At 50.0% G+C, this 27,701-nt stretch overlaps 10 protein-coding genes across 10 annotated transcripts; 8 read left to right on the top strand and 2 right to left on the bottom strand.

Moving 5' to 3' along the window:
* Nucleotides 1–806: 806 nt before the first annotated feature.
* CPAR01_10083 (uncharacterized protein) lies at nucleotides 807–1,328 on the top strand (the record flags this gene model as incomplete). The annotated part of the gene is made up of 3 exons (XM_060494346.1): nucleotides 807–1,092; nucleotides 1,143–1,210; nucleotides 1,272–1,328. 3 exons carry the CDS (start codon nucleotides 807–809, stop codon nucleotides 1,326–1,328), a joined length of 411 nt encoding a protein of 136 aa, XP_060346528.1.
* Nucleotides 1,329–2,342: 1,014 nt separating this feature from the next.
* On the top strand, nucleotides 2,343–3,409 carry CPAR01_10082 (uncharacterized protein; the record flags this gene model as incomplete). The annotated part of the gene is made up of 2 exons (XM_060494345.1): nucleotides 2,343–3,309; nucleotides 3,375–3,409. The coding sequence occupies 2 exons, from the start codon at nucleotides 2,343–2,345 to the stop codon at nucleotides 3,407–3,409; spliced, it is 1,002 nt and encodes a 333-aa protein (XP_060346527.1).
* A 36-nt stretch (nucleotides 3,410–3,445) lies between these two features.
* Nucleotides 3,446–4,828, bottom strand: CPAR01_10081 (phosphotransferase; the record flags this gene model as incomplete). The annotated part of the gene is made up of 1 exon (XM_060494344.1): nucleotides 3,446–4,828. The coding sequence occupies one exon, from the start codon at nucleotides 4,826–4,828 to the stop codon at nucleotides 3,446–3,448; it is 1,383 nt and encodes a 460-aa protein (XP_060346526.1).
* A 588-nt stretch (nucleotides 4,829–5,416) lies between these two features.
* On the top strand, nucleotides 5,417–6,622 carry CPAR01_10080 (uncharacterized protein; the record flags this gene model as incomplete). The annotated part of the gene is made up of 1 exon (XM_060494343.1): nucleotides 5,417–6,622. One exon carries the CDS (start codon nucleotides 5,417–5,419, stop codon nucleotides 6,620–6,622), a length of 1,206 nt encoding a protein of 401 aa, XP_060346525.1.
* Nucleotides 6,623–7,348: 726 nt separating this feature from the next.
* CPAR01_10079 (uncharacterized protein) lies at nucleotides 7,349–9,259 on the bottom strand (the record flags this gene model as incomplete). The annotated part of the gene is made up of 7 exons (XM_060494342.1): nucleotides 7,349–7,475; nucleotides 7,526–7,925; nucleotides 7,985–8,432; nucleotides 8,484–8,610; nucleotides 8,668–8,790; nucleotides 8,844–9,184; nucleotides 9,236–9,259. 7 exons carry the CDS (start codon nucleotides 9,257–9,259, stop codon nucleotides 7,349–7,351), a joined length of 1,590 nt encoding a protein of 529 aa, XP_060346524.1.
* A 3,984-nt stretch (nucleotides 9,260–13,243) lies between these two features.
* CPAR01_10078 (uncharacterized protein) lies at nucleotides 13,244–14,119 on the top strand (the record flags this gene model as incomplete). Its single annotated transcript, XM_060494341.1, has 3 exons — nucleotides 13,244–13,502; nucleotides 13,564–13,653; nucleotides 13,728–14,119. The coding sequence occupies 3 exons, from the start codon at nucleotides 13,244–13,246 to the stop codon at nucleotides 14,117–14,119; spliced, it is 741 nt and encodes a 246-aa protein (XP_060346523.1).
* A 1,401-nt stretch (nucleotides 14,120–15,520) lies between these two features.
* CPAR01_10077 (uncharacterized protein) lies at nucleotides 15,521–17,717 on the top strand (the record flags this gene model as incomplete). The annotated part of the gene is made up of 3 exons (XM_060494340.1): nucleotides 15,521–15,836; nucleotides 15,896–16,337; nucleotides 16,406–17,717. 3 exons carry the CDS (start codon nucleotides 15,521–15,523, stop codon nucleotides 17,715–17,717), a joined length of 2,070 nt encoding a protein of 689 aa, XP_060346522.1.
* A 3,153-nt stretch (nucleotides 17,718–20,870) lies between these two features.
* On the top strand, nucleotides 20,871–21,841 carry CPAR01_10076 (uncharacterized protein; the record flags this gene model as incomplete). Its single annotated transcript, XM_060494339.1, has 2 exons — nucleotides 20,871–21,601; nucleotides 21,652–21,841. The coding sequence occupies 2 exons, from the start codon at nucleotides 20,871–20,873 to the stop codon at nucleotides 21,839–21,841; spliced, it is 921 nt and encodes a 306-aa protein (XP_060346521.1).
* Nucleotides 21,842–24,685: 2,844 nt separating this feature from the next.
* Nucleotides 24,686–25,153, top strand: CPAR01_10075 (uncharacterized protein; the record flags this gene model as incomplete). The annotated part of the gene is made up of 1 exon (XM_060494338.1): nucleotides 24,686–25,153. One exon carries the CDS (start codon nucleotides 24,686–24,688, stop codon nucleotides 25,151–25,153), a length of 468 nt encoding a protein of 155 aa, XP_060346520.1.
* Nucleotides 25,154–26,897: 1,744 nt separating this feature from the next.
* CPAR01_10074 (uncharacterized protein) lies at nucleotides 26,898–27,197 on the top strand (the record flags this gene model as incomplete). Its single annotated transcript, XM_060494337.1, has 1 exon — nucleotides 26,898–27,197. The coding sequence occupies one exon, from the start codon at nucleotides 26,898–26,900 to the stop codon at nucleotides 27,195–27,197; it is 300 nt and encodes a 99-aa protein (XP_060346519.1).
* Nucleotides 27,198–27,701: the final 504 nt, after the last annotated feature.

Raw genomic sequence — 27,701 nt, 5'->3', positions numbered from 1 at the left:
CTGCCCGCCCCTTGCTGTTCGATATAGAGGTGCACTCAAAACGGAGCCTTCGCGGCTGCATGTAGATCCTTTTCTGAAGTCGTGCAAGGATGGAATCATGGATACACCTGCTTGGAATGAGAAGGAGAAGTTAACTCTTCCTTCAATCCCTGCGCTCTGACGCGCTTCTCAGAGCCGCAATAGATGGAGATCCAATTTGCATGGCTACTAAGGCATGAATGTGAGATTAGTCGAATGGAAGACTGGTATACTCTGGTTATTATCCCTTGCGGTCTTCGATATGATAGTGGCATCGGGGAGTAAACGCCAGCACGTGGAATGAAGGCAAGGGACGTAAGATTGTTGTTGTGTGGAGTGCGCTTCAACACACGGAATGATGTTGGGATTGAATAATCAGAATGACTAGAGCGACTGCTATGGATCAATGTAGATCATAGACAACTCCGTCTTTGAGATATTTCTGAGATGGCGAGGAATACTGTCTATGCAGGGGATGGCTTGGATGCCCTCATTCCTTGGGGTTTGAGGAAGACTAGTGAAGCGATTACTGACGATCTCAGAGTCCTTCGACTGGTCATGTGTGGAGATAGCATCTGTTGAACAAGTCTTCTCAAGACAGGATGAAATGTATAAAGAGCGTTGCTTGTCCGTCCTGACAAGACTTCTTTTCCCTTCATCATCACACTCAGCAAGCACATCTCATCTGATCATCTTCTCTTCACTCTTCAGCAATCCTCATCCATCTTAATCAGCATCATCTGCCACTTCCAAACTTCGACCTTCAAGTCTACCTCAATCTTCTCAAAATGCAGTTCTCCACCGCCGTCATCACCGCCATTGCCATGGCCCTCACCGTCACCGCCGCTCCTGGCACCGCTGCTCCGGTCAAGAGAACCCTCGACACGCTCACCTACGCTGATGCACAGAACGTCTGCGGCCAGAACCTCAGCGTCAGCTGCTGCAACCAGGTCAGCGCCGACACCAATGTCAACGATAACTCGGGATCCGGAATCCTCTCCGGCATTCTGGGTGGCGTCCTCGGCAACGGCGGCTTGAAGCTTCTTGATGGATGCTCCTCCCTTGGAGCTGGAAGTGAGATTCTCCGATACCAAGTGTCTCTCTCTAATGCTAACACTCAGTAGTCGCCAACGACCTCTTGAACAGCAAGTGCAAGCAGAGTGTTGCCTGCTGCAAGTCCGATGGCAACACCGTGAGTCCTCACCGAACTAATATGACGAATTGCAGACTTCAGCTGACTTTGATTTCTTCAGGCTTCCGGTCTCGTTGCTGTCCAGCTTCCTTGCATCCCCATCTCTGGCCTTTTGTAAGGAAATCCAGAGGTCTCCCTCTTCATATTAATGGTTGTTCAACTATTTGGAACTACGGGACTACTCGGCTGAAGGGCACGATGGAGGATTCGGGGTGGTGTATGAGTTCGAGGCAACAAGATGGATTCGATTCGCGATTAGGGTTCTACTCTGATAGATAGCTTTCAAAGGCTTTCAAATATACTTATTTGCTTTCAAACTTTTGCCCTAAGAACATCCGAGAAGAGTAGAATGAATTCTCGAACAATAGTCCTAGATTCATGCCGGATGGATTATGGATCATGGATGTCAAGATGACGAGTTACAATTTTCATGGTCAATATGCCTACCCATATCTCAAGCGAACACGAGTGGATTTTTCTTTTCGGAAAGCAAAAGCATTACTGTGACGCACCAGGCTGATGTACCCACAGCTTAAATGTCCTACCTCGAGCTAAGATATCACTACCTCTGGGAGAAATGCTTACAGGGTATGTCGGGAATCACGGATATTTTGTCAAACCGGATACCATGGCTCTAGACTACGCATCTATTCACTTGAGACAGGGCTGATATTAAACGGAAAATAAGAAAAGAACTAAGAGGTACGTCGGAGATTCATCCGAACGCTTCGTTCCCTAGGTGGTGGTTGCCTGACTAATCGGGTTCGTCGGAATTCCGAAGAGTCCCGTACTTAAGCGACGAATGAATACAACCATATTCCTAACTCAAGCGACTTTTGAATTGTATCCGAAGCCCTATGCAGGCATTGCCACGAGGAAGCTCCCGCGAATATTGCGGGGTGCAGCGCGTGCGGAGGTCGGGACGAGCAAAAATCCCGTCGCTAAGGATAGTCGAGTCGATCTCTCAGGAGAGGAGCACGCCTATCTCCTAAGTCCCCGAAAGCGATCATTGTTGCTCTCTCTCGTGTTATAAGATGGACAGAGGACCACTTCTGATACTAATGGCAGAAGAGACATTCATGCTTCTGCGATACACCCGATATTCAAATCTTTTAACTACAACATTTACATCATGAACCCCTTGAACTCTCGAATCTCCCAAGACAGTTACCATTGGATCTCGAAAGCAATCGATAGTTTGGATCCCGAGACAGACTATGAGACCATATGGCGTCTGACATCAAGCTACCAGCTTTCTGACTTCGCCAACAACTTGATCTACACCCTTACCTTCCCCAACTTTGTCATTCCCCTACATGGAGCTGAAGTAGTGTGGCGCTCTGACGGCGGCAAAGTCGTCCATAAAGCCGCCGACAGAGTCGAGAAGACGGAGCACTACAATATGGCGTGGTGGTACTACGGTCCCAGTGATCAACGTTGCCGAGATGCCGTTGAGAGAATCAATCAGCTACACGCTGGGCTCGCGCGACAGTATCCTGGAAGATTTTCCCACAACGAGGACTACGTCTACACCCTGACCTTCAGCGCCGTGTTGATGCATCGCCTGAGGATACGGCTCGGTCTGTCAGGTTTCACGGAAAAGCAGCAGATTGCTGCTCACCACTTCTGGCGGGACATGGGTCCTCTGTTCAAAGTCGAAGGCAAAGGAACTGTGAAGGACTATCCAGGAGATTTTGATGGATGTATAGCTTTCTGCGAGGCGTATGAGAATACACCTCGAGAGTACAACGAGAAAGCTCGATACATCGGTTTATCCATCTTCAATCTCTTTGCTTACCGCTATTTCCCACCGGGCCTGCGATGGTTCGGCATGGCGTTCCCCCGAGCGCTTTCTCTGCCAACGACGCTGAGCGCTTTTCGCATCGAGCCGGCCAACCCCTTACTGGCAGCCATAATCATCTTCATCGTGAGAACAGTGTTCCTCGTCACGGAGATCTTGCTGCCCGATCCCAAAATCCCATTCTTCGAAAGATTGGGGACACTGCCAGAGATAGAGGCACAAAAGCGGAAAGAGGAGGTAAGGGCCTTGGACAAGTCCTATGAGCAATTCATCATGTCTCAGTTGAGAGGTCCAGGCTGTCCGTTTAGCGCAAAGATGCAATATGTATCACAAGCTGGAAACTTGCTACCGAGTATCGGCCAGACAGAAACAACGTCTTTGGCAAAATTCCTCAATGATCTATCATCTATCGAATAATGAACATCTAAGTCGCTCTAAGTCCTAATTGTCTCCTTCTTGAGCCAATCTCGCCAACTCTGGTCGGCAAGAATATGTCTGACTCTAGCCTCGAGCCATTCTGTATTTCCCCAGAAGCCCCAAGATGCCTGGAAGCGGCACCAATCCACCAAGGCAGTCTCCCAGTGTCGCACGAACGTCTCCCAATCATAATTCTCGGGCCCCTTCCCTGTCGGCTTTTGGCTCAGGAGAGTACTTCGATACTGCTCCAGAATAGTCCTCTCACCCTTATCCATGGCTAGCTGATCCGGTATGTCTTCGTGCTGAGTGAGCATCTCAACGGGGACCGAACAGGTGAAAAGCTTAGCGAGATCGCAGCTGCCAATTCCGAGTCCCGCGTACTGGAAGTCGAAGAAAGCCACCTTGTCGCCAGATTTGGTCGTGAAGAGGTTTTCGGACTTGACGTCGCCGTGGATGTATGTCTCAAACGGCCTGCCGGATGGTGTGAGGAAGTTGGCAACTAGCTCGGCAATCGAAGAGGATGAACCCTCGACGGGGTCGCAGAATGCCGAAGACCATTTGGAATAGTCGTCTCTGCAAAGCGATCCGTATTCCTTCCGTCTGGTAGCAAGGTATGTGTACCCTCCGTTCAGCCACATCTTGGGCTCTGTAACGCCATTACCAGCCTCCCTTCGTTTCGCCTCTTCAAGCGGGGGCAGCACAAATTGCCCAAGGTCATCCGGCAGCGATGCCCAAGAGCTGCTGTGATACTTTGCCAGCCAGTCCAGCGCAGCATTCACCTGCTTGCGATTGAGGACCAATCTCTTTTCACCAGCCACGGGAAACTCTGGCCGCAGGTCCGTGATGATGGTGGCGGTGAGACCCTCAAGCTCTTCCTTGCGGGGCTTGCCCTCCATATCTAGAGTGGAAGCGAGGCACTTTGAGACAGCGACATCATCTGATAATCGCGGTGCAATCTCTTGGTAGAAGTATTGCTCCACCTCGTAGCTTAACATCTTGCGCAGGTGGCCCTCATCTGTTCCCTTGGCGCGTGGCGGTGAGATGAGTTTGATGATGAGGCGATATGTCCCATCTTCTTCGGAATGGATAGCTAGCGACTTTTGATTCAAGTTGGCGACACCATTGGTGCTAGCAAGCTTTGCAGTGAGGGCACAGATGTGCCCGTAGCCCGCCCAGAGAGTTTGAAGCTCAGTGAGGGAGACGAGCTCAAGGCCTAGCCATGAGAGCATGATTTCGGCGACATGACGAGGCTGCTTGAGAGAAGCCATGGCAATGGAGAATGTGGCTGCCGCGAATGCCAATTGAGTGCTGCCGATGCTGATTCCCGTGAATGGCGCCTGAGCGTTGAGATGAGTGAAGTTGGATGAGAGTTGATGAGGTTCAGTGAGCGCCACCTCCATTTCGAGAACGTTTCTCAGGTGGGTCCCGATAACTTCGTCCAGTCTCAAGCTGCCATGGACTCAATAAGGAGTAAGAAAATTTGCAACAGCTGCGCGAGTTTGTGAATTCCGAAACTTGAAAAGCCGATTGGAAAACAGAACTTGGAAAGCAAAATTCAGAACTTGTCAGCGCAGCTGAAAGTAAGTTGTCAATCACCTAACATCTCATGCAAGTCCTGGCTCGGCGTTTATCAGCCGTACAAACTATGCTTACGCAGCTGGCGCCACCTGGGGAGAGCAAGCGGGAGAAAATCCGAGCACAAACATGTCACTCATCGTCATTGTAAACTTGCTCACTCTCACGACCTCACCATTAGACTCCTACCGTTCACCGGCCAAGGTATCGGGGTAGAATAAAGCCAAAAACACGTGGTTGGGGAGTTTGGGATAATCTCAGCGATCTGCCCTCAGGCCATCAAGGTGCCTTTTAGCCCCGCCGCAAGATACTCCTACTAAAGGCGGACTTTAAGACGCCGTCGTCAGCTCCCGCATCAAGAGCATAAAGTTCTGTCTTCACGAATTCATTTCGCCTCTCATACTAAAAGAAACATGGGCCGAACGCAACCGTCAGTTGGGCAGCCACCGGCGGCCTTTCGGAAAGCCGCCCGAGCCAAGAAGGCCAAGGTCACCCTCAATCAGCTAATTCCATCACTCCTCTCTACGCACCCACGAGCCCGGCGCGGAATCGACTCAGCCGAGCTGATCATCGAGCCTGAGTCAGCGATCAAGCAGAATCGAACCCCCAAGGCAGAAGGCGCTGATGTTTCGGAAACCAACAGGCCATTTCACATCAGACTCCAAGTTGCCGACACTCTTACAGCTGCTCACGCCTTGGTGACTGAGAAGGCGGAACCAAATCGCCCGGTAGACATAAGTAATAAAGAGACGCGGGTTGCGGTTCTCAACATGGCCTCACCTCTTACGCCGGGTGGTGGCTTCGTCAATGGTGCCGGTAGTCAGGAGGAGTCATTATGTATGCGGACTACGCTGCTGCCATCTCTCAAAGACGAGCACTACCGTCTGCCAGAGCTCGGTGCTATTTACACACCAGATGTACTGGTTTTCCGAGATGAAGATGCGGACGACGTGTTGGAGAAAAGAGACCGATGGTTCGTGGACTGCATCAGCGCCGCCATGTTGCGGAATCCAGAAATTGAGCGAGACGAGGACACTGGTTTCAGCCACTACCTTCAAGAAAAAGACAGACAGCTCATCCTGCAAAAGATGAAGATTGTGCTGCGGATATGCCAGCTCAAGGGCATCAAGAAGATTGTGCTCGGTGCTTGGGGATGTGGTGCCTACGGGAATCCAGTCGCCGAAGTGGCCAAGGCGTGGAAGAAGGCGCTACTACCGAGGAACGACGGAAAAGGGAAAAAGAAAGGGAACAAAGAGACATGGAGCGGTATCGAAGCAGTCGTCTTCGCGATCAAAGATACCGGCATGGCCGACGCCTTTCAAGAGGCTTTCGGGAAGGGCATTGAGAGAGACGTAGAAGCCGAGGTGGATGAATCCGATGAGGAGATTGATATCGCTCAAAAGAACAAGGAGGAGCTTCAAGCAAGGATTGCCGAGTTACAGCAGCGCATCGATGCCACACCAAACCCGCAAGTCAAGACGGGCCTCAACTCAATTCTTGCTGGGTTGATAAGCCAACTACCCGCTGATTCGGGAAAAGAAACTGACGAAGAAGAGGATGAGAGAGAGGGAACAGCGGACGACAGCGGCGATAGTGACGCAGGTTCAGACGAGGCATGAGTCAAGCCATGAATTATGATCTATTGGTAACACTATTGCCCCCTGAAGATGTGCCCCAGCTCACTGTCGGATTGTGTTCCTCCAATTCAGAATCAAGACTGGCTACAAGAACGGTTAGAAAATGCCCCCATGTCAACGTCGGACAAAATAAGCCGAGGTGTTACCTGCCATAGCTTCGTAATACGTGCGCGACTAGCTGTGATTCGTACAGCCTCGGTCAATAACTCCCCTGCTGGACATTTCTGCCGGTATAGCCGATGAACCGATGAACTAATCCCGGCCGAGGCTATCATCATCAAGTGCAGGGCACATCGCCATCTGATGGTTGATGCAGTCATCTGTTATGGCCAGTGCGGTACTTTCGAACATTCCTCTCAGCTCTCGCCAGCTCTGTTATCATTAGCAGGACAGTTTAGCAAACCACGTAGTCTTTCTCAATACTGTCGGTGATAGGCAAAACGGGAACATCCAATACCAACCATTCTCCAGCGCATGGGGTTGTTCAAAGTTCCTAAGACTGAACCTGCACGACTTCTATAGCTCTTCCTTGAGTTGAATTAGGAGTCAACGTAATTACTTCGTGTTGGCGAGTGATTTCTAAGACACAACGTACCTAGAATCATGAAACTCTGCAATCGTCTCATTGTAACATGTTATTGAGTATGAACTATCTGAGCTTCTAGAGCCTAACTTAGGTCGTTGTCTATAACATAGATCCTTCATCTTCTACAAGTTGTGGACGGTGCTGTTCCTGGTCCACCTACGGAATGTCTTGCCATAGAAGTAAAATATCGTCCCGCAAGCACAGAAAAAGACGGTCAGAGCCATGTTAGTCATGAAAGCCGGTATGAACCTATTCGTGTCAGCATATGGCACCGGCCAAAAGAGAGAAGCTTAACTGACCCTGCCTGTATTGTCCAAGGGGTAATGAATTTACCCATGCCGTATCCCCACACGTTCTTGTTCACCGTGATGGCAACCATGAGAGGACCAGTCACTGGCTTGTAGCAGTCGATGGCGTAGGTGCTGGCGATACTGGGTAAAGCAGCAACCTGGATGCCTGCGCTGGCGTAACCGAGGACTACGATGATAGGCCAGGACCAGTGGTTCTGATATCCAATAGCGGTGATAATATTACCAAATATCATGATTATCACGAATGGAATCATAGCAGGAAGACGCATCTCAGGCTCGCGGATGCCGTTGTTTCGAGCAGTCGCGCGGGCGGATACCCAATCGCTAAAGGGGCCAGCGGTGACGAGTCCAATCAGCGCACCGACAAGAACTGCCAGATTGGTGAAGCCTACAAGAGTTAGTCTCATACAATAATTGTGGATGCGATTTCAGGTTTACGAGGCTTACCGATAGACTGCGAGCTCATATTATAAGGGGGTGCTGCGAAGACTTGAGACTGCGTGAGGTTTAGAATGAGGAAGTTGCTACAACTCCAGCTCACAACAAACGACGCAAATACCACAATGGGGAATCCAAAAAGCTTCCAGGGAGTCCAGAGGTCGAACCAGATGGTCTTAAGGGGCGAAGAGTTGCGTTGGAACAGGTACCACTGCTGCTTAGAGGGGGTTCCCTTGCCAAGGTACGGATCCATGTCCGCAGTCCGAGTTGGGTTCAATGTCTCGTCGGCAACTTCGATTGTGACAGCGTCTTGAGTTGGCTGAGAACGAATCCATCTTGTCTCTGGGAAGCCAAAGAAGGCGTAGACAATGGAGGCACCTGTCAGCGCAACGTTGAGCCACCAAAAGTTCTGCCATCCAACATGATCCGCCATCGGGCCCGCAATAACCGGCGCAATCTGAAGGGGTTAGCCAAGACTACCTCCCACAGCCGTTAAAGTTGGACCTACCATCAAAGATCCCATATAAACGACCCAGTATAGCGTATTCCAGCGGCCACGGTCGTGTAGGAAGTAAATATCGGCGATGACTTGCGGTTGCAGAGTCTCTGAGGGACCGGCGCCGATACCGTTGAGTCTAAAATGCAGTCAGCTTGCATTTCCATACTGGAGAATATGAAGAATCAGAACTTACACGCAAGCACCCATGAAAGAGCCGTATGTTGTGGCTTTCGCTCGAAGAACATGAGACGCAAGGCAGACTAATTGAGAAACAATAAAGACTGGGCGTCGACCAAATGAGGACGAAATCGGAGCCCTTTCAAGGGTTAGCCATGGCTTTGAAAAGCTAAATATCCTTTTGTGGCCTACCATATGAAATTGCTGAATCCAAGCAGCAGAATGGTCACTCCCGTAAACTGAATGACGTCTTCTAGGTTGCTGTTGTAGTCTCGAATAAGGTATGGAAACATGGACGCAAGAGACAATGGAGCAAAGCCTTGCGAGAAGGTCATTAGAGAGACCGCGCCCAATGTAGACCACTTCCACGATGCTTTCCAATTCAAGGGGTCGTGCGGGTCCTGGGATGGTTGAGGGACAAGAACCACCGTCGAGTGTTCGCTCTTGATGAGATGATGCTTCAACACATCGGCCATGACCTCAGTGCCAGGCACGACCTCGATGTGAAGCTCATGTTCGATCTCCTCGCGGGTCTAAAGGACTATGTTAGTGGAAATTCGTACATGAGACAATGCTGGACTTACTGTTTTCTCCGGATCTTTCGACATGGTTGCGATTTTTTTGGCTTGCGATTCTACGTCTCGGACAGTGATGCGATGAAAAACCACGGTGATGAATTAGAAAAATCGCCGTAACATCGGGGCGCGGACGTGGGCAATAAATGTAGACACAGACCTGGCCACATCGACCGATACAGTCGAATTACCGACGCGATCTGCGACATCGACCTGTCGACGGCACAACTACGCGTCTAGTGTTACCATGATCCTGGGTCGACCAACCTCAAACATTCGGCATGTCGCCGCGGCAGCTGCCTACGCTCAGATATCAAAAGCCGAACCACTAGGTTGAACTCTATGAGCTCTCCCCACGCGACGGCAGGGGGAAGAATGCGGGGAAATCTGGAGAGAGGCCTAGATGGGGCAAGGTGAACTTCAGCTCATCTGACAGGCTCTCATGAAATCTATCACCGGAGCTAAGGTCAAGCAGCCATCCCAGCATTACATGGGGTTGACCAATCACCCCGTCGCCGTTTTTGAGGAGGGTGTGCCGACAGCTTAGCATCAGTCCTATACATCCAAATCGGCACCATGTTGCCGGCATCAAGACAGGGGATGTCACCCCCAATCCTCCGACATTTTTTTGGAAGGAGCTTTATCATTCCGTGGGAAATACTTGCGCGCGGCTTGGCGATTCTTGCGGTATTGGTCGATACGCCTACCTACGCAGCAAGTTTGCGGGTTATGATCAAGCTTTGATAAGACCGCGGCCCCTCTCAACCTCACGAGGAAAAGTTGCCAATCACTGTTTCAATCCGAACCTACGTTGCACGGGAGTAAGCGCGTGGGGAAGAGCCCTTGCAAAACGGCTTGAACTTTGCCGAGAAATCCCCTCTTGACGATTCCAGGGTGAAAACCGTTCTCATTTGGTCTAGTCACTCCACGTGCCCAGACAAACATGGCCAAGCGAAGAATTCTAGTCCGTCGTCTCTGGGTGCCGACGCTAAGGTGCCGACAGAAATCGATGCACTGACACCATGGTCTTTTGGGAAGCCATTTACCTCCCCCAAGAGCAATTTAAGAGATATTTTGAAGTGCCGAAAGGAGTGCGTTGACTATTAGGCACGACAGAGAGCCTAGACCAGCGACGTGTTGCCCATTTCCTCTATTGGTTCAGGTGATCCGAAGGTGAAAGAAAGGCATGCTCAGACTGGGAAGAAAACGAGGGAGAATAATGACTCAGTATCTACCATTAGCCCGATTCATAACCCAGCGCTTTGTGGTCATGGAATCGTGCGAAAGCTTGTACTCAGAGAGCTTCGGAGCATTAAAGCTCGCTTCATTGAATGACTCACTCCATCTGCGTAAAACTCTCGGAAGACTCTCGGAAGTCTCAGTACATAGCTCAATGTCCCGGATACTCCTCACTCTACGGAATGCAAGTCGCTATGGAGACCAAGTTCTAGCAACTAGGAGTACAAACGAAATCGCACCTTGTATCCTCGAATCTGATCGAGAATACCACCCTCTCACAGACGCCAGTCCGTGGCCACAATAGATCCCTCTATCCAATCGGAATTTAGAAACATCACGAAGTTCCATATGCAGGCGACGACGCTTCATTTAGCAGACAAGTTGACGGGCCTAACCCGAGGAAGCGTCTTAATCATGGGTGGCCACCCGTCTGCTTGGGATACACTAGCCATCCCTCAGGGTTACTCGGCAGTCTTCTGGGAAGTATAACATGACCAGTCTGTCTTGTCCTACGTACTTCCACGCACCCTAATTATGAATGATGCCCCTGGATCCGTGCCCCTTGCCATCGACACCATTTATGTGTTGATGGTCAGCTGACACTTTAGCACCCCCTAGCCGAGTCTTTTCCAGATTGACCATCGCGAAGACCATTGCGAAGGTTCATTCGTTCTCGCGTGTTTGGTGGAGCAAGACTATTTCGGTGAATGATGGGGTCCTGAGTCGTCGCCGGCACTTGTATGTCGCACAGGGGGTTCCTCACTTGCTACAAGCAGATGGTCTGCAACAATGCCCATGAAGTACGGGTCAGCGCCATGGATTCTATGGTAGGATTTAACCTGTGAAGTTTTATATTTACTGCGGGATACTCGCATAACAGTTCTCAATAAACAAGATTTGCTCAAGCGTGGAGGTGGGTGGGCTGCGGCTGCCGTAAATACACTTCCTGTTCAGACCATGATGTTCGACCTCTGCTTTCCACACAATGCACGCACTTGAAGATCGGACATGTTCATTCTTCTTGCAGCCTATTCGGTGGCCATGTTCTTCTCAGGGGGTAAAAAACCGACCATGAAATTCGATGAACCTAGAAGCTTGTCGCTAGCTGCGTACGTGGTCTGCGTGATGCAGGAATTCCAGATCAGTCAAATCCCCATGGGCCAGGGTAGTAAAAGTGCCCTATACTACCATGATCCATGTGGACCGCTTGAAAGAGGGACTTACATAATGAGAGTGAATCAGATTCACACGTTAATCGCTATAACTGTCTCTTCAACAAGCAACAACAACATGCATACTCTTTCATAAGTGATAACCAATTCCTTATCTATGTTGTAGGAGGGCCGAAGGAAGAGATTCTCCAGGGGTCCACGAATCAGATCCTTGATTCATCGTTATTTCACAGTTCTCGTCTACGTTCGTGAGACTTGAGTTGCCTACAGCTTTCAACCAAACTGGCCCGAGAAACATAAGTAGCCATCTTTTGCCCTTGTTGTATGTTTGTAGATGGTTCTGTCCCGTCATCTTCGCAGACAACCATGCAGTTTGAGTCGTAGATTACCTCTCCTTCTTACCTTGAGATGACGAAGAGAAATTTTTGCAATGACTTACTCCGGCCGCTCCAACAACGCCTCTGTTCGAGACTGTCTCCAATCGAACTCCTCTCAAATTTCAGTTGGAACACTCGTGGAAAATCAACCTCAAATATCGAAGCAATGATTGAGTCCAGATATATCACTAGATTCTGCCAGTCGGCGCGACCCGAAACGCATTGAAGAGAAGGTGGGAAGTTCGGAGGTACTTGGTGGCGAAGATGGCAATCGAAAAGTCGCAACTGGCCTGATAAGATTGTCACATAGTTTTGCCTCAGTCGCCGACAATGTCAATGTAGCTAGGTGCTGTCTGACAATCCCATTTGTAACATGAGCGGGCCTGCTTGATAGGTCCAACAAGCACATTGCACCTCAAGCTCATACTGAGCATGGTTTCAATGGAAGCTTTCAGCTCACAAAAATTCCTTTGCTGCTGCAAATTCTGATCAACAGCGAAGCAGCTGCAGTCTCAGAATCAACGGACTAACACGATAATTCAGAACCAATATTGTGCCGCCTTTACTCAGCACGAGTCGCCCCCTCGCTCCGGCGTCCGAGCACGGGGAGTGGGACGGACAATTAGCGGGTATTGGCGCATCCGGAAGACCGATCATGGTGACTAAAGCGCCTTGAATCCCCAGTTAAATCGGCAAAAGACGTCAAGACCGAGAACGAACTTTTAGGCCTCGCAGAATGACGTAGCTGCACGCAATTAGTAATGTAGAACCTATACTGGATCCTGTAGGGAAGTAGAACGGCAAACTGAACCCGCTTACATGATGAGGTTCTGTTACAGGCAGTATGTGCACGTTGACTATCCAATTGTCAAGTATGCTAGTCAGCAAAGTGACTTCAACGGCCTAATACCACGTTTTGATTCCGGTACAGCTCCGACTTCAATTATCATGGGATTTCTAATTGCGGGAGAGTCGAAAATAGCTGTGCCCTTCTCCGCTCGGTGATGCTCGGGCTCAAGAATATCCGAGGGATCAAGCAATTCGCAGCCTGCAGCAAATCAGTTTTGTCAACAGGATTTATATATATATACATCGCCAAAGGCTTACTTCACCTCTCAGAATACACTTCTCACAACACTATAACCATCAAGCAGCATTCACTAGCGACTCTCTGGGTTAATTTGTGCCGATCAAACATAATCAAGCTCCTCTAAAGCTCAAACTTCACCATGACCGAAACCGTTCTTGTCTTCGGTGCCACGGGTAACATTGGCGTAGCAGTCATTATCGGCGCTCTGCGCGCCAAGCGCCATGTCATCGCTGTTGTGCGCAGTCAAGCTAGTGCCGAGAAGATGTTCAAGTACGTCGGCAGTCGCGATAACATCACCGTGGTTGAAGCCGATCCTACTTCTGAGGACTCTCTCCGAGGAGTCGTCGACCAAGTCCGGGCTGGCAAACTCCCTGCCTTCCAACATGTTTGGGCCTCGCGTACGTTCTACAAAACTTCACAGGCTTCATTCATCGTAGGCTAAAATGACGTTCATGACAGCTGGTGGACTCTACTGGGAGACCCCAATTCTGGAGATTGACCCAGCGGCTCTCCGCGAGGTTCTCAATGTCAACTTCGAGTCGTACTTCTGTGAGAAAACTCCAAAAACCATTTACAAGATCTGAAGTTTGACTGAAGACTTCGATTGCTAATCATTCATCTAGATGCCTATCGCGTGACAGTCCCATACTTGCTTGAGCAAGGGTTTGCTGGCAGTACTTGGACCTTATGTACGGGTGCTCAGGGCGACTATGGTTTCCGCGCTGCTCCCGCAGTGACGCAGGGTGCACTGTTCAGCTTCGCCATCGCTGCATCTCGGGAGAATGAGAAGACAAACATCCGCTTTAACGAGGTCTACCTCGCCTACCGAGTTCAATTCGAAGTTGATGAGGAAACCAGAAAGGCTTGGGCTGGAGCTCACTTGACCACCTGCGACGAGTTTGCTCCGTTGTACCAGCAGCTTCTGGATAGAGAGGATATCAGGGGCAGCAGAGTCAAGGCCATCACTCCGAAGGATGTCCTGCAACTCTCCGTCGAGAAAAGATACAAGGCCTGACCATGTAAGACAAAGGCTACAACTAGATTGCAATGATGATAGGTTACATGAGAGATGCCTGAGAATCTCGATTTTCACATTCAGGGAAAACCGAAGACTGAACTTTGCAGATTATGCATGACAGATAGAGCTCGATGATGGATTGAAACACTGACTGAATTGTGATGTATGCGAAGCATTTCTCGAGGCTTTCGTGTGAAACGTGAAGGGTAAAATGCTCCAGATAAAATGATTGGCAAATTTGTGACTATTGCTGTGACTTCATATAGCTTAGCTGGAGCTGTATGCTCGTGAGTGCTTCCATGATTGATGGCTAAGGCAGGTGGCCGAGCGAATGACGCTTACTTGAGTACAACCTAACCGTGAGCCTAGTCCGAGCCCGGGCCGGACCCGACATTTCGGTTTCGTAGCTGGCACACAAGCCAACAATTACCAGAATCTCAAAGAGATCACAAGACTTTAGTTATCAGTGCATATGATAGGTTCATCATCAAATCATACGCAGGCTGTTGAAGAGGTTCACTCTCCGCAAAACTGCCTTGACTAGATGGCCAATGGATGACATAACCGATGTGATCGAGTCTGACTCCAGCCGCAGAGCGAAACCCTCTAGCCCCTCGTCTTTTTGAAACACGGACGAAAGCGGCTGAGTGTGGCTTGGCTTCTCACACTCTCCATAACACTGCGATGTTGAGTCAGTCACGATAGCCGACGTACACATCGTCTGATCTTGGGATGGCAGTAAAGGCCAAGACAACGTTATCCAAAGTCTAATTTGCACGTTAAATGAACAAAAGAAGAATTCTGGAAGAGAAGTACGAAAGATCCACAGGTTCGACCAGGCCAGCCTTGCGAAGGAGTGGTGACGGGGAAAGAAGCCAAGGCAATGTCCGTAGATGCAACGAAGAAGTTCAGACGAATCACGCTCTACATGGCACAATCCCAGGCAAATTGGAAAGAACTTGCGGCTACTCAGCTGGCCGTGAGAACCGTTCCGCCGTTCGCCACTACGGTCTTGGGACGGGATGGCAAGGGAACCCGCGCATGAATCCCCATATTTAGCAGCAACCCACGCCTCATGACACGCGCGCCCCTCGATTAAGTTGGCTAAACTTTTCGACAAAGCAGGTACTCCTTGTTCTAACAAAACTGGTTCTAACAATGACTGTAAAATAATGTTGATCTTCAATTTCCATTCATTTACTAGAAGCTGAAGCGCCTGAATAGATTGAGCAGATCCAGTCTAGCTTTGCGGCTCCTCCGGGCCATCTGACGAACGATAGTGACTATGAATCGGAAAGACCAGATACAAATACCAACGGGCGAATAACCATAAGTTTGGAAGTTTTACTAGTTTGTTTGAAGGCAACACTCGTTCGAAACCCACATTCGTTTAACACTATGTTACGGTCACTCACTCCTTTAACTCTACTAAGCTCATTGCTCTTGGCCTCTGGCCAGGGCGCTTTGGGTCATGGCCTTTCCGACCATGCCAAGCGATCAATCGAGCAAACAATGCACATTTCTAGTAAGAGGGCTTTGGATGGTTTCTATGTCATCGATCAGCAGGCTGGAAGTGAATGGGGCTGCACCGAGGAAAAGATCGCCGCGTTGGAGGGTGCCGTCAGAGATACGCAAGCATTGGCCTTCATGGCTTCAACTGTACTTGCTGAAAAGGATTCCGAGTTTTCTGATGCATACATCTTTTGGTTTGGTGGTAAGTTTCGACTTTTATATCTAACAGTGCCTAGAGGATGGTCTGACAGTCGAATGTAGAGGACAACACCAAGGCAGCCACAAAGAACTCCATCAAGACTCTTAACTACGATCCTGTTCAAGATTTCCTCAAAGCCCCTGGTACACGCAACCGCGTCGATGATATGAGAATAGACAACCTCAGCCCTACCGGGCTTACGTACATGTGTGCTGCTGCAGATGATAGCATGTGCGCCGGCGGAATGGCTGCAGCAGCCCACCAGCACGGAGCCGGCGGGTTATCAGGCCACTCCATTGTCTTATGTGACCGGTTCTTCGGGGCTAACTCACAACAAGATATGTTGCGGACTTGGAAAGATACGCGGAGACTTAGCGCCTCTTCCGGCTTTTGGTTGTTGCACGAAGTCCAGCACTTAGGAGCTATCGTTAGTGATGGTCGACGGTGCGTCGATGTCCCTGATCCTAATGAAACTGATGGCAGCGGCTGCTACGACGCCAACTGGTAAGTTTCCATTATTATACGATATCTGGATGTTCTTGCTGTCAAGAGCTTTGCTAATCAACCAAAAGCTGTTCGAGACTCAAAGGCGCCGATAAGATTAGAAACGCCCAAAATATGGCCTTCTTTGCATTGGAGGTCATGGCAGATCCCCAGAGCGGTGCAGCACCCGGGCAGTCATGTACCATTATGAAAAGAGATACGGGTAGCGTCTTGCTCGGAGGACCCGAAGATCTTATGGCGAGAGCAGACTACAGTCTAGATGCCAAGTATGAGGCGATGCTTCGTAGACAGGCTAAGGCATCGTCGACCTGGATCACGACACACCGAAACGGCACAAGCTCTCGTGTCCCGACGGCTCATTCAAGCAAATTACCGGTGATATCTTCAAAAAGACCTTCTGGATCGGCGTCGGCCTCACGCTCAAAGCCACCGGTGCCTCCTGCATCTTCGGGGCCCCGATCCAGCAATCCAGCGCGGCCATCGTCGTCAGGACCTCGATCCAGCAACCCGGTGCGGCCATCATCTTCGGCACCTCAGCCCAGCAAACCAGCACCACCGCCGTCCTCAGGGCCTCGATCTAGCTCTCAGGGACCTATCTTCACCACCAGGCCACCTATCCCAGCGAGCTCCTTTTCGGGCGCTTCATTCTCATACTCCTACTCCACGGCCCCGCCAACCACCGAGGAAGGTGGAGTTCCCATTATTCCCATTGTTCCGATTCCTATTCCTATCGCACCAGTTGCGCCAGTTCCTCCAGTTGTGCCTCCAGTTGGTGGCGGTGGTGGCGGTGGTGGCGGAGATGGCGGTGATAAAGGTAACAACGGCGAGAACTCTAAGCCTGCAGAGTCGAATCCTCCAAAGACCTCAGAGCCTTCATCCCCGCCTACCTCTTTGCCACCTACGTCTTCATCAACACCCTCGCCTACCTCGTCAACACCAGTCACCCGGTGTTCTTCTAGACCGCCGCTGTCAGTACCCACAGGGGGTGATGCATCACCAGACCGAGACGGGTTCCCTCAGGCAGTCTACGACGGTCTTGCCGCAGAAGCTCGTAGCACAAGCAGAGCGAGCAGTTCTAGCTCTACCTCCTCGCCACTCATGGTTATCACTGACGTGCCCGAGCCTGAGTCGACAGTTGAGGTAGTGCCGACTGCTACCCCTATTGTTGCTCCTGTCAACCCAGTTGCTTGCTATAACTTTGACATTAATGCCTATGGATACTGTTGTCCGGGCCCGGGTAATCCATGTGAGAAGGATATTGGAAAGTGCTACTTCAACGGAGAGGGCGTCTCTGGGGGTGCAAGTGGGATTGTACCAGACGGAGCCCGGTGCCCGCCACCTCCTGGTGCTGAATATTGCAGAGGTCCCTGCGAAGAGTAGTTTCTTCAAGACAAGCGCCAGTAGCCATAGACTGTTGGGCGCGGTCTATGTGGAAGTCTCCCTCAGTCCACCTCTGACGTCGAACTGAACCCTAATTTTGCGCACCAATCGTTCTTTCAATCGTTTTATTTTTATATCGGTGATGCCCGGATATTCAGTCTTGACTTTCAGGTATCCGTTGATCTAATATAACTAGTCCGTTGAACACCCCGCTATATAAAGGAGAGACTTGGTTTCAGGTACCAATGTGTGGCGTACGTCTTGGGAGTTACACATCGACTCGCTATCTTCCTTCCCGCATCTACTTTTTAGTCTGTAGGTAGTGATCAATTGATGAATTAGCTGCTGTGTTCTCGATGTTAACGATCAAGGATAATCTCAATAGGCACACGATCCTGGAGATAATGTGATACAATGTCGGATCGAGAGGCTTCCTGCTTCCACAATAAAAACCACAGTGTCTTTATTATGTCAACTCGACTATCATCATCGATTAAGTCTCTGGGTAAATACATCAATCAAAGAGGCCAGTTCTCAGTGAGCCACATTATGCGTATCTCTTACGGAGGCGGCGTTAGCCTCTCTTCCATTCTGTTATTCGTCCTACTTCTTGTAGAATGGACCTAACAGGCTTCCCATGATTGCTTTCTTGCTTTCAGAATTGATAGTATCATGGGAAAGCATCCGCTAAATCCTTGAGCTAGAGGCATTATGCAAACAGTCATGTGGAAGTATAGAAGGCTTGATTTGAATTATGATACTCGGCTTGGGTAGTTAGAATGGAATGGGCCGTAGAGTGCGCCACATGAGTTGAGCAAGACTTAGACCGTGAGCCGCGTGTTAAGTGACAGATGTGGCAAAAGGTATGTTCTAGGAGTGCGTACTTGGCTTACTAAATAGGAGCCATGTTCTGCTAAGAAAAGAGGTGTTTACAAGTTAGCCTTAACACCAACACAGGTAATCGACGTAGTTGTGTAAAAAGCTCCTGCACGTATCTGGTATTCTTGTGTGGTCCAACCGTGTCTCTTCGCCTGGGTGCTTGCGCTAAGGTTTGAGACAGAGCATGCAAGGGCAGATGTATACGGTACGCTCCTAAGTCTCAACCGGGATTGAAAGATGGTCCCTTAGCATTTCATGCCGTCATAGTGACCTCTCGCAGTAAGACTACTGTGAGGGTGGCTTCCGTATCGTGGCTTTGCTTGAAAGCATGACCACTGTTGAGGTGCCACGTCAGCCATTTCTGTCCTGATATCTCATTTCTGTTGCCGTGCAGCTGGGTTTACCACGACGCTGTTCCAGCTATTTTAAGTAGAGCACCTTTCAGTGCAATCTAGTGCTATATGTCTGGGTGATAACACTCAAACTACACGCTGTGCCGCCCTCCCGCCTTGGGCAACATCAGCCAGTACATTCTCTTCAAGACTTTCTCGGAGACGCCGGCTTGGCATTCCACCGACGGATTCGTCTCTATCGATTTTGGGATGAAATTCATCTCTTTTTCTGCGTCAGATCGACGATGATGCATCAGAGAAACGTGAGAAGGCATCGCTCGGTAAGCATTTTTCATCCCTCAGCCTAGCTGCATTGCAGATCACCACTGCCAGCGGCTGTTGAAGCGGCACACAAACAAAGTCCCGTACATGTATGTAACGTTATTCATCACCTTTCGACAGGATGTCCTTCTGACCATAACTAATCCAAATGAAGTGATCGCGACAAGCGCTCATACCGCCAGAAGAAATCGAGATTAACGATGTACTCAAGGCGGTGAAGTTTGCGATTTTGCTACTTATGCTTGGCCAGGCTACGATCTCACTTGTGAACACGAAGGCTCCGGCTTGAGAGCCTCGTGGGGGCTCTTGGGGGCTCGTAGAAGCTAGGCAATAAGCCTCCCCCGGATATCGTTTCCTCTACAAGCTGGGGAGGCTTGCCGAGGTGCACCACGGTCTTCGGCCCTGGATATCGAGGTCTATTACTATCTGTCCACACTTCTGACTGATAACCAGGCAACGTAAGCTGTCTAAATCGGCTAGGTTGTGGTACGTTTCTCTACTCCAAGTTGATGGATAGGTTGTTTATGCGATATGTCGTCGATCTAGGTTGTTAGTCGGCCTTTGTTATGTTCTCATCAATCACAGCAGCCAACATATTACCTGAGGATAATGAGCAGTAGTCGGGTACCTACCTATATCCTGACGCCGCGCTATGAGACCTGCTTTCAACTACGCAGTGACGGTTCCGTCATTCATTGGGCTGAACCCCTTTTGGCACAGAATTGTTCTCTGTTTCCGTGCAGTGCGTGAGCGGGTAGGTGCAGCAAATGACAAGTTCTCCAACTCAGGAGTGCCAATCTCGACGCGATAGAGGGGTTCGAAGTGCGGTTTGTTGAGGCATTTACCCCAATTTCTAGCCCAGTCGAGAATATCAAATGAAGGTCGGCACTTTCGCATTTTCGCCTTGAAGAAGTTTAGTCTTTTCATCAAAGTTGTGACAACGAATCGATAGAAGAACAGCCTTCCATGGCAAGGGACCTAGAGCGAGAGATGTTACTGATGCCTCTACCATGATCAAGCCGCCCCTGACCTGGCCCTCTGCAAGTGCTCCAAGCAAGGGGTTTAGGCATGTTCTCACCCGCATGCTGTCCAGAACTGTGTCCGAGTTGAAATACTAGCGCCACAAGCCGCCATGGGTCGCCATGGTTCTGGGACGTCCTCATGATAAACCTGATCCGTCGAAATAAGGCGGCTTGGTCCTCGCCCGGTCTCGTACAGGCAACAAACTAAACTAAGTCTTCGATTACGCATCCTGCAGGCTGACATAGGTTTGTGCCAAAGTTGACTGGGTGCCGATTAGTGAATGATAGGTGGAGGAAGCTTGAAGAACTCACGACATTCGAGCCCGATGAGGCGGCTTGAGTATGGAATGAGGCCCAACGGATCCAGTCTATGTATCGACCCTGTTGTCGCTAGGGCAGTAGTATGCGACAGCCATCAAAGCGAGTCTGGGCTCATTCACAAGCCTGACATCTTATTTTAAGATGACCACAAACGCCCTACCATTAGTTCATGATGCTTCTTGGTTTCTCTCTGAGATACTCTCCAGTCATCCTCATCTCTTACCCCTCTTCCCGTTGTGTTTCATATAACCAATATCATGGACTTCCAACCCAAGAAACAATCTTCCAGGCGAGGTTCCGAGACCACCATTCCATCGCGGCACCGATCAAGTGTGCCCTCCCCTTACACCCAACCCCCACCACAGACGGCCTTCCCACAGACACATGCCGGATTTCCAATCAACGACTCATATCCATTGGCTCTGCCGCTCAATCAAGGAAATTTTGGGCAAGGCTTCCCGGCCTTTGTCACACCAAGCGCTGTCGAATACTCGGACTCTAATAGCTATCGCCATAATCATAACACAGTCACAACGGGGTACCCATACTCCAGCAGTGCCCCGGCAAACAGCATGATGTCCTACCCGCCCGTACTGTCGCAGGCAAATTCCGCCTATGCTGATCGCTCGTCATATGAGGTTCAGGCAACCTCGACACACCAGTCATTTTTGCCGCACCGCAGTCACCCGAATAGCCCTTTAACGTCTTATTCGGGGTTGACAGGTCATTCGTCCGCCGCGAGTTCTTACGGCTATCCCTATGCCGCCAGTTCTGCGACAACAACCCCTAGCGCAGCGAACACGCCTGTACAGCCCTTGTCGCCCACACTTATGGGAGTAGGGAGCTGGGATAATACCAGACAGCCCAGAGAGACCTATCAGCAACCAACTGTGGACCGAAGCAATCGGGAAGGACGTAGGGTTCACGTCACAGATTTCCCACCCAACCCCTCGCGATCTGAATCGATAGAGGTCCATCGATCCAGCAGGTAAGGGTCTCTTTCAGTGTCTGTCATTACGTGTCCTGATTGATTCCTAGTCCTCCGAGAGAGGGAGACATCCACATAAAGAGGCGCAGCGTTCGACCTTTGGCGTCGTGTAAAGATGACCAAAAGAGCACCAGCTCTCGGCCACGCAAAGACGACGACAAGGACGACAGAAGGAAACGGACACGGAACGAACAGAGACGAGAAGGTGGTTCGGACAGACGTGAGACGAAAACGTACTAGTTTGGCATGCAACTTCCAGAATTCTCTCTTCCTTGCTGGGTTTGCAGTCACTCTCAAGGGTTGCCTTTGCGCCCCAAGAGATTTCTTTGTATTCGTTGTGGTAAAAGTGGTGTTGAGATCCAATCAACTTCTGGTTAGGATAAAATTGTTTTCCCTTGCTGTGACTAGCACATGTATCAGGGGGTTCCAAAATGCAATTCTTCCAAGTTCTTTCTCGAAATCGTGGGAAGTTTGGAAATCTTTTCCCACTTCAATCCCTAGATGATATGACGCATCAACATTCGGCTCTAACCATGATTCCTAGCGCTTGGAGGCGAAAAGAAATGAAGCTGTCAGATATTAAGCGACTCCCGGCTAAGCACATGTGTGTGTCCAATAGGGCACCTTTTCCCAGTGAGGCTTCAAGGGCCCATGAGGCCGAAAGTGATTGATTGGACTGAGGCTTGTGAAAAAGTGAGGCGGAGCAGCAAGATACGTCTTCTCCGCCGGGGTAGTTCGAATCGTCCCAACCAAAGATTCTTGCTTTTCTCTGCATAGCCCTTCTTGTGTCATTGGCTCGGAACCTTGCCTACTTACGATGAAGCTTTTTCATACCAGGACACGGAGGTGGGAGCCCAATCAGCGACCCGAACTTGGACTTCGTCTGCATCGCCACCCTTGCTCTTCATACCAAGTTAGTGGGCCTTTCTTCCAAAAAGAGACCCTTGCTACCGAGGCTTCTCACCTTTCCACACAAATATGAACGAACTTGCTCCACCGTATAGCATTTGGCAGGTTTAAATCATGGAAAGCCAACTGGGATGAGTGGCGCGGACCGCCCGATGAAGCCACGTCCGGCCCAGTGGGAGGAAGGACACCGGGGTCCAGAGCTTTCCATACCTGACCCCTGGAGAGCTTGTTAATAGAGTTTCTGGGGTCTTCTGTCTTCCGCTGGATTCGTCAATCATGTGATCAATAGAACTCGAGCAAAGCACTGCCAATCACTCCAACGTCGCCACAGGTGCGAGGCTGCAGACAGAACATGTCCGATAGTTCCCAGCCCATGCACAACTTGAGAAGATGAACACCTAATTCAAAGACACTTTTACGGAATTTGCGACTTCTGCCATTGGGAGAGATTAGATTGAGCCTGATAATCTGTATCAACAAGCATTCGGGGGCGAGCGGACGGAGCACGAGCCCCTATGAGCGTCGTTCACAGGAACCCCTGATCATCAAAGCAGTAATCTGTACGGAGTACTCCGTAGCAGGACTAATCCGTGCCGTGAACACATGTCCTTCTTTGCTAAGGTTTTGCAGGGGAATTAGCCTCTGCGAAGTTTGCCAAACTCGGTCGAATTATCCGTACTTGCCCTTCACTGATTAGTCGTCCTGTCTTTACATACAAACATGATATCGACGATTGAAGCTTCCCTGTACCGACAAGTGGAGCACACCCATTTGAAAACCAGTCCACCTTCCTTATCCTGGCACGGCCCTGGACGATGATCCAGAAAATCAGTTGCTTACTTAGGTTTACGACTAGTAGAACTGTCGAGTTACGCCTAGTATAATTGTACCTGACCCCGGCAGTAGATTTGTTCAGTGCTGGGTGGATTGGTTGTGGGGTATGTTAAGCTGAATAGGGAGCTACGAGCCAGGGGTTGTCCAGAAGCCGAAAGACCAGATGAACTACTATGTGCGAATGCCTCCATAGGATTTCTAATCAAGCTTTCTTTCCAGTTTTCTCTACCTGTAATCGGATATTACGCCAAATCAAAAATCCCCGACGGCCGAATTGGCGGTGACACTCTCCGCGCCACTATATACGGTCTTGCCGACGACTGTGGGTTACGGAAGTCGGCCTGTGCACGCAGTATGATCGTGAATCGTGAGTTTACTGCCTTGACTTCCGAATTAGGCATCATGGCGCAGAATCTCGAGCATGAGCCTTTCCTGTTAAGAATTAGTGGGTTGTCATTATGGCTAAGTACAAACTTTCGGAAGTGCTCGTCTCATATCTATCATCTGCTTGATCACCGCGGGCAGTTGGAGTCAATGTTATGACCGCCAGTTGGCAGCATGAGAGCACACATCAGGTATGTTGCATGGGCTATCGAGCACCGGCTACGTCAACAGCTACGGAGGTGGCCTTTGCACGGTAGTAAGAGTCTCGAGCAGGCAGATTCTACCTGACTCAATAGCTCTGCCAACTACACTGGCTGGCGACGGGCTTTGTCAATGAATTATTTCCCCTGTACCAGGTGCCAGTTGGCCTGTTCACCTCGAAGACTAAGAGACAACAGCTTTAGTCTAGTTTCCAATGAGTATTTGGGAAAGTCGCCGGTTTTTGTAAGAGTTGTATATCTTAGTTCAGGCTTTAGGCTTAGCGCGTTCTTAGAACATCCATCCTGAGTTCTAGAGCGGCGTCTAAGTGATCATTGAATAGGCCCGCTGCACTGGAAAATGGCGGATCTAGACTAGCCTCAGCTGGATTCGGACTAAGGTCGCGTGATCTTTGACTTTATGTGCCATGTTGTAAGTCATAGAGTTTGACCCAGGGTTGTCAGGGGCTCACACGGTGATTTCTATGTATCCTATCACAAAGTCTTAATATTTAAGACGTCTTCCTTCCGGGCCAATATCGATAATTCCATTCTATATCAGCCACTTACAACTGATTAGTCTTTATTTGATCATCACTTACTCAGTCACTCTCTACTCGTCCGTCATTTCATCACCATTCAGAACCGCTCAACACAGCTTGAAAAGTAGATTGCCCCTTCAAATTCTGGCTCTCAAGCTCTATTGCTTAAGATAGTTACACTAACGTTTGTATAGCAACCTTCACGTCAAACATTCAAGATGCGTTACACAACTGCTCTCATTGCTGCTCTGCAGGTCGCTGGCTTCGTTCAGGCCAGCCCCATTCTCTCTGACAGAGATGTCGCTGCGCCTGTCGATAACCAGGCTCTCGACGTCCGCACTCCTGGAGACATCGCCAACCTCGACGCCGACAAGATCGTCGACCTCGAGGTCCGTGGCATTGAGAAGCGTGCCACCGACATCACTCTCTCTGCGGACACCGGCTACTACAAGCGTGTCGCCTACAAGGGCGCCGTCATCTTGCTTCACCTCTTCTACGACCTGGCTGTCAACCACGTCGTCTTCTACTGGACCATTGACGGCACGACCCCGGCTCCCGGCAGCATCCCGCTCGCCTTTGACGACCCGATCGGCGGTGGTTTCCCTCTTAGACAGTACACCCACGACACCCGCTACAACCTTGGAAGTGCAATGCGCCCTGGCGATGTCATTAAGGTCACCCCTTAGATGCCAGTGAAGCCAACACATGAAGGCCACTTGAATATGACCATGCTCAAGCTCCTTCATCAAGGTTCCGATGTATGGATCAATTTGGTAAAGCCTGGGGATAGTTTGTGCAATCCAGTCACATATTTGAATATATCATTTATTTAGAGAAAGATGGTAGCTTCCTGCATTTAGTCCATCAAATGTCAACAGCAAGTTAACCTGAAATTCAAATACTATTACGTTATCTGTGCGAATGCGGTGAATATTGGCGGCAACTCAGACACATCAGACAGCTTCCTTGAGAATAATGGAAGCATTGTCCTTCTTATGTTGCAGGATATCGGGGGCACACGTCCCTCATATCTTTTTATCGAGTGCTATAACTGATCGTCTCACACCACGAGAGCTGAGTGTTCATAACATCAGTCAGTTTGGTTCACAAAGTGACATCATTCTTCAACCTCTCGTGACTTCGTATCCTGGTTAGACTAGCGTTTGGGGGTTTCGCTGGAAGTAGGTACTTAGTGACCGGAGGGTGTAGCCAGCCGTTATGAGCATCTCAAGTTAGCGACACCCCTCCTGGAGAGCCTTCATTCGCCGGTGCCCCAAAGTCCAATACTCGCTGCTCTATCAAGGCATACCGGGGCGTAGGAGTTCGCCTCGTTTTTACCGCACACAATGCCAATACAAATACCAAACAGTTATCGCCAGGGGGCTAGGCAGCCTTGCTTGGTGCTGTGACAAGCACAGCAGCGCCAGCCCAGGGAGGTGTTCGAATAGTGAAAGAAACTCGGTGAAGATGGGCAGACAGGTTGGCTGGAAGGGCCGCCATGATGTGCTGGCAATGTATAGGGCGCTCGACATTCCTTCAGAAGACTCAAAGGGGCTTAGGAGGAGGCAGGAGAATGGGGCGTCCTATCTTGTTGACGACTCAGAGTTATGGCCGCACCTCCGAGTGACCTTGGTGTCTTACTATTTACAGCTCATAAGATTCCAGCACCCCGGGGGCGGTGAGTGCTTTCGTTGTATGTCTGTATCATCAGGAGTCATGAGAGAAGGGGTGTACTTCCACTTCACCCTCGTCCAATACAACCCCTCCTATTCCAGGTTACCAAGATAAGGCAACTTTCGTATTCCTCAACATCGCCTCGTCCTTCTTACTTCCAGTCGACATTAGCTCGATCACGTCTGCCTCATAGTGGTAGGTGAGTAGTCTTGTATTAGGGTGGCCGATGTGAACTTCCCATTTGAAGGCTTCTGACGTATGAATTCGGGTCCCGTCCTGCCCTTCATGACTTCTTCCTTAGAGGTTGAGATACTTCCTGAGTAACTTCCGAGTAGAAAGCGCAGAGTAACCGCACCATACCTCTGAACACTTACACCACAAGCAGGGCTCATTGGGGCGGGAGCTCCACCCCTCAAACATCAGGAGGACATGTGAGCCTTCCAGTCGATGGGAGCAACCTTGATTTCTTGAGAGTGAGAGGCCGCGTAAATGTTACAGTGGGCTCTACAAAACCCTCTTCACACCCATTCATTTGAAAGTGGCTTTCTTCTTTGGACCCCAAGTCTCGCTCACCCACCATCAGGAAGCACCAAATCTAGCGGTGAAGATGGTGAGCCCTCATCATTCCACTCCAGCCTTGCAAGGCCCTCCACTCAGCGCTGGTAGCTGTACCGGGGCCCAAGATGGATCCGCAGCGTGGGTATTGCCTACTTCTTTGTTCTGAATGTGCTTGTCTAAAACACTTCCAGATCATCTATGAATAACCTTGTGGATGGCCACTCAAGCCATGACAAGCATGGGTCTGCAGAAATGTGGCATCCTACGCGTTCACTCACTGACTTTGTGGATGCCGTGCAGAGTGCGCATGAGAGGCTTGCAGATCGAAGCACCTCTGGCAAGCAGGCCAGGATGGAAGGGAAAAGTGCGGCTGCGAGCGCGCTGAGCGCCATCCCGGGGTTGAATTCGCTTTTGCAACCTCTCAAGCCATCTGAGGGCACCGAATGTCATCAGTTCACTGGGGGAAACAAGGGAGACTTCGCGAAAGGGGGTCGCTGATGCAGCACATCAAATCAGGCTGAGACCACCCAGGCAGGTAATTATTCCACCGGGCCCCAGCAAGCAGAGACATAACGCAAGCGAGCTCACATGTTTTGGCCTACGAACACATACTGACTTGTAGCCACAGAGCATAAATAGTTTTGTGAAGATTCTGTTCAAGGTGCAAGCCGCAGTTCTATTGTTCATGGTCTTTGATGCCATCTACCTGTCTAAGTACGGAGTAGATGGAGCGGAGGCATCGGTTTTCAAGTAGGGGATACGTGGTTGCTGGAATGCAACGTAACTATGGATTCTTGGGGAGGCTCATAATGATGAATTGGTGTGGTGAGGACACCTTCTGTGGAAAGGCGGGACTCTGCGGCTGTAGACTCCTCTTCTGATAGATGCACCAGGCTCGGACTTGATAGTGTAACGATCAAAATCAATGAGATGCGATTTTCACTACCTGCCTAATCCGCTTCTCCATAGAAGAAACTCGCGCTGTACATCTTGGGTTGCCGC

Source organism: Colletotrichum paranaense (genome assembly GCF_030867605.1).
Source record: "Colletotrichum paranaense strain IMI 384185 chromosome Unknown Scaffold_8.1, whole genome shotgun sequence".
NCBI classification, from domain to species: domain Eukaryota; kingdom Fungi; phylum Ascomycota; class Sordariomycetes; order Glomerellales; family Glomerellaceae; genus Colletotrichum; species Colletotrichum paranaense.
This window is presented reverse-complemented; position numbering and strand designations above follow the sequence as displayed.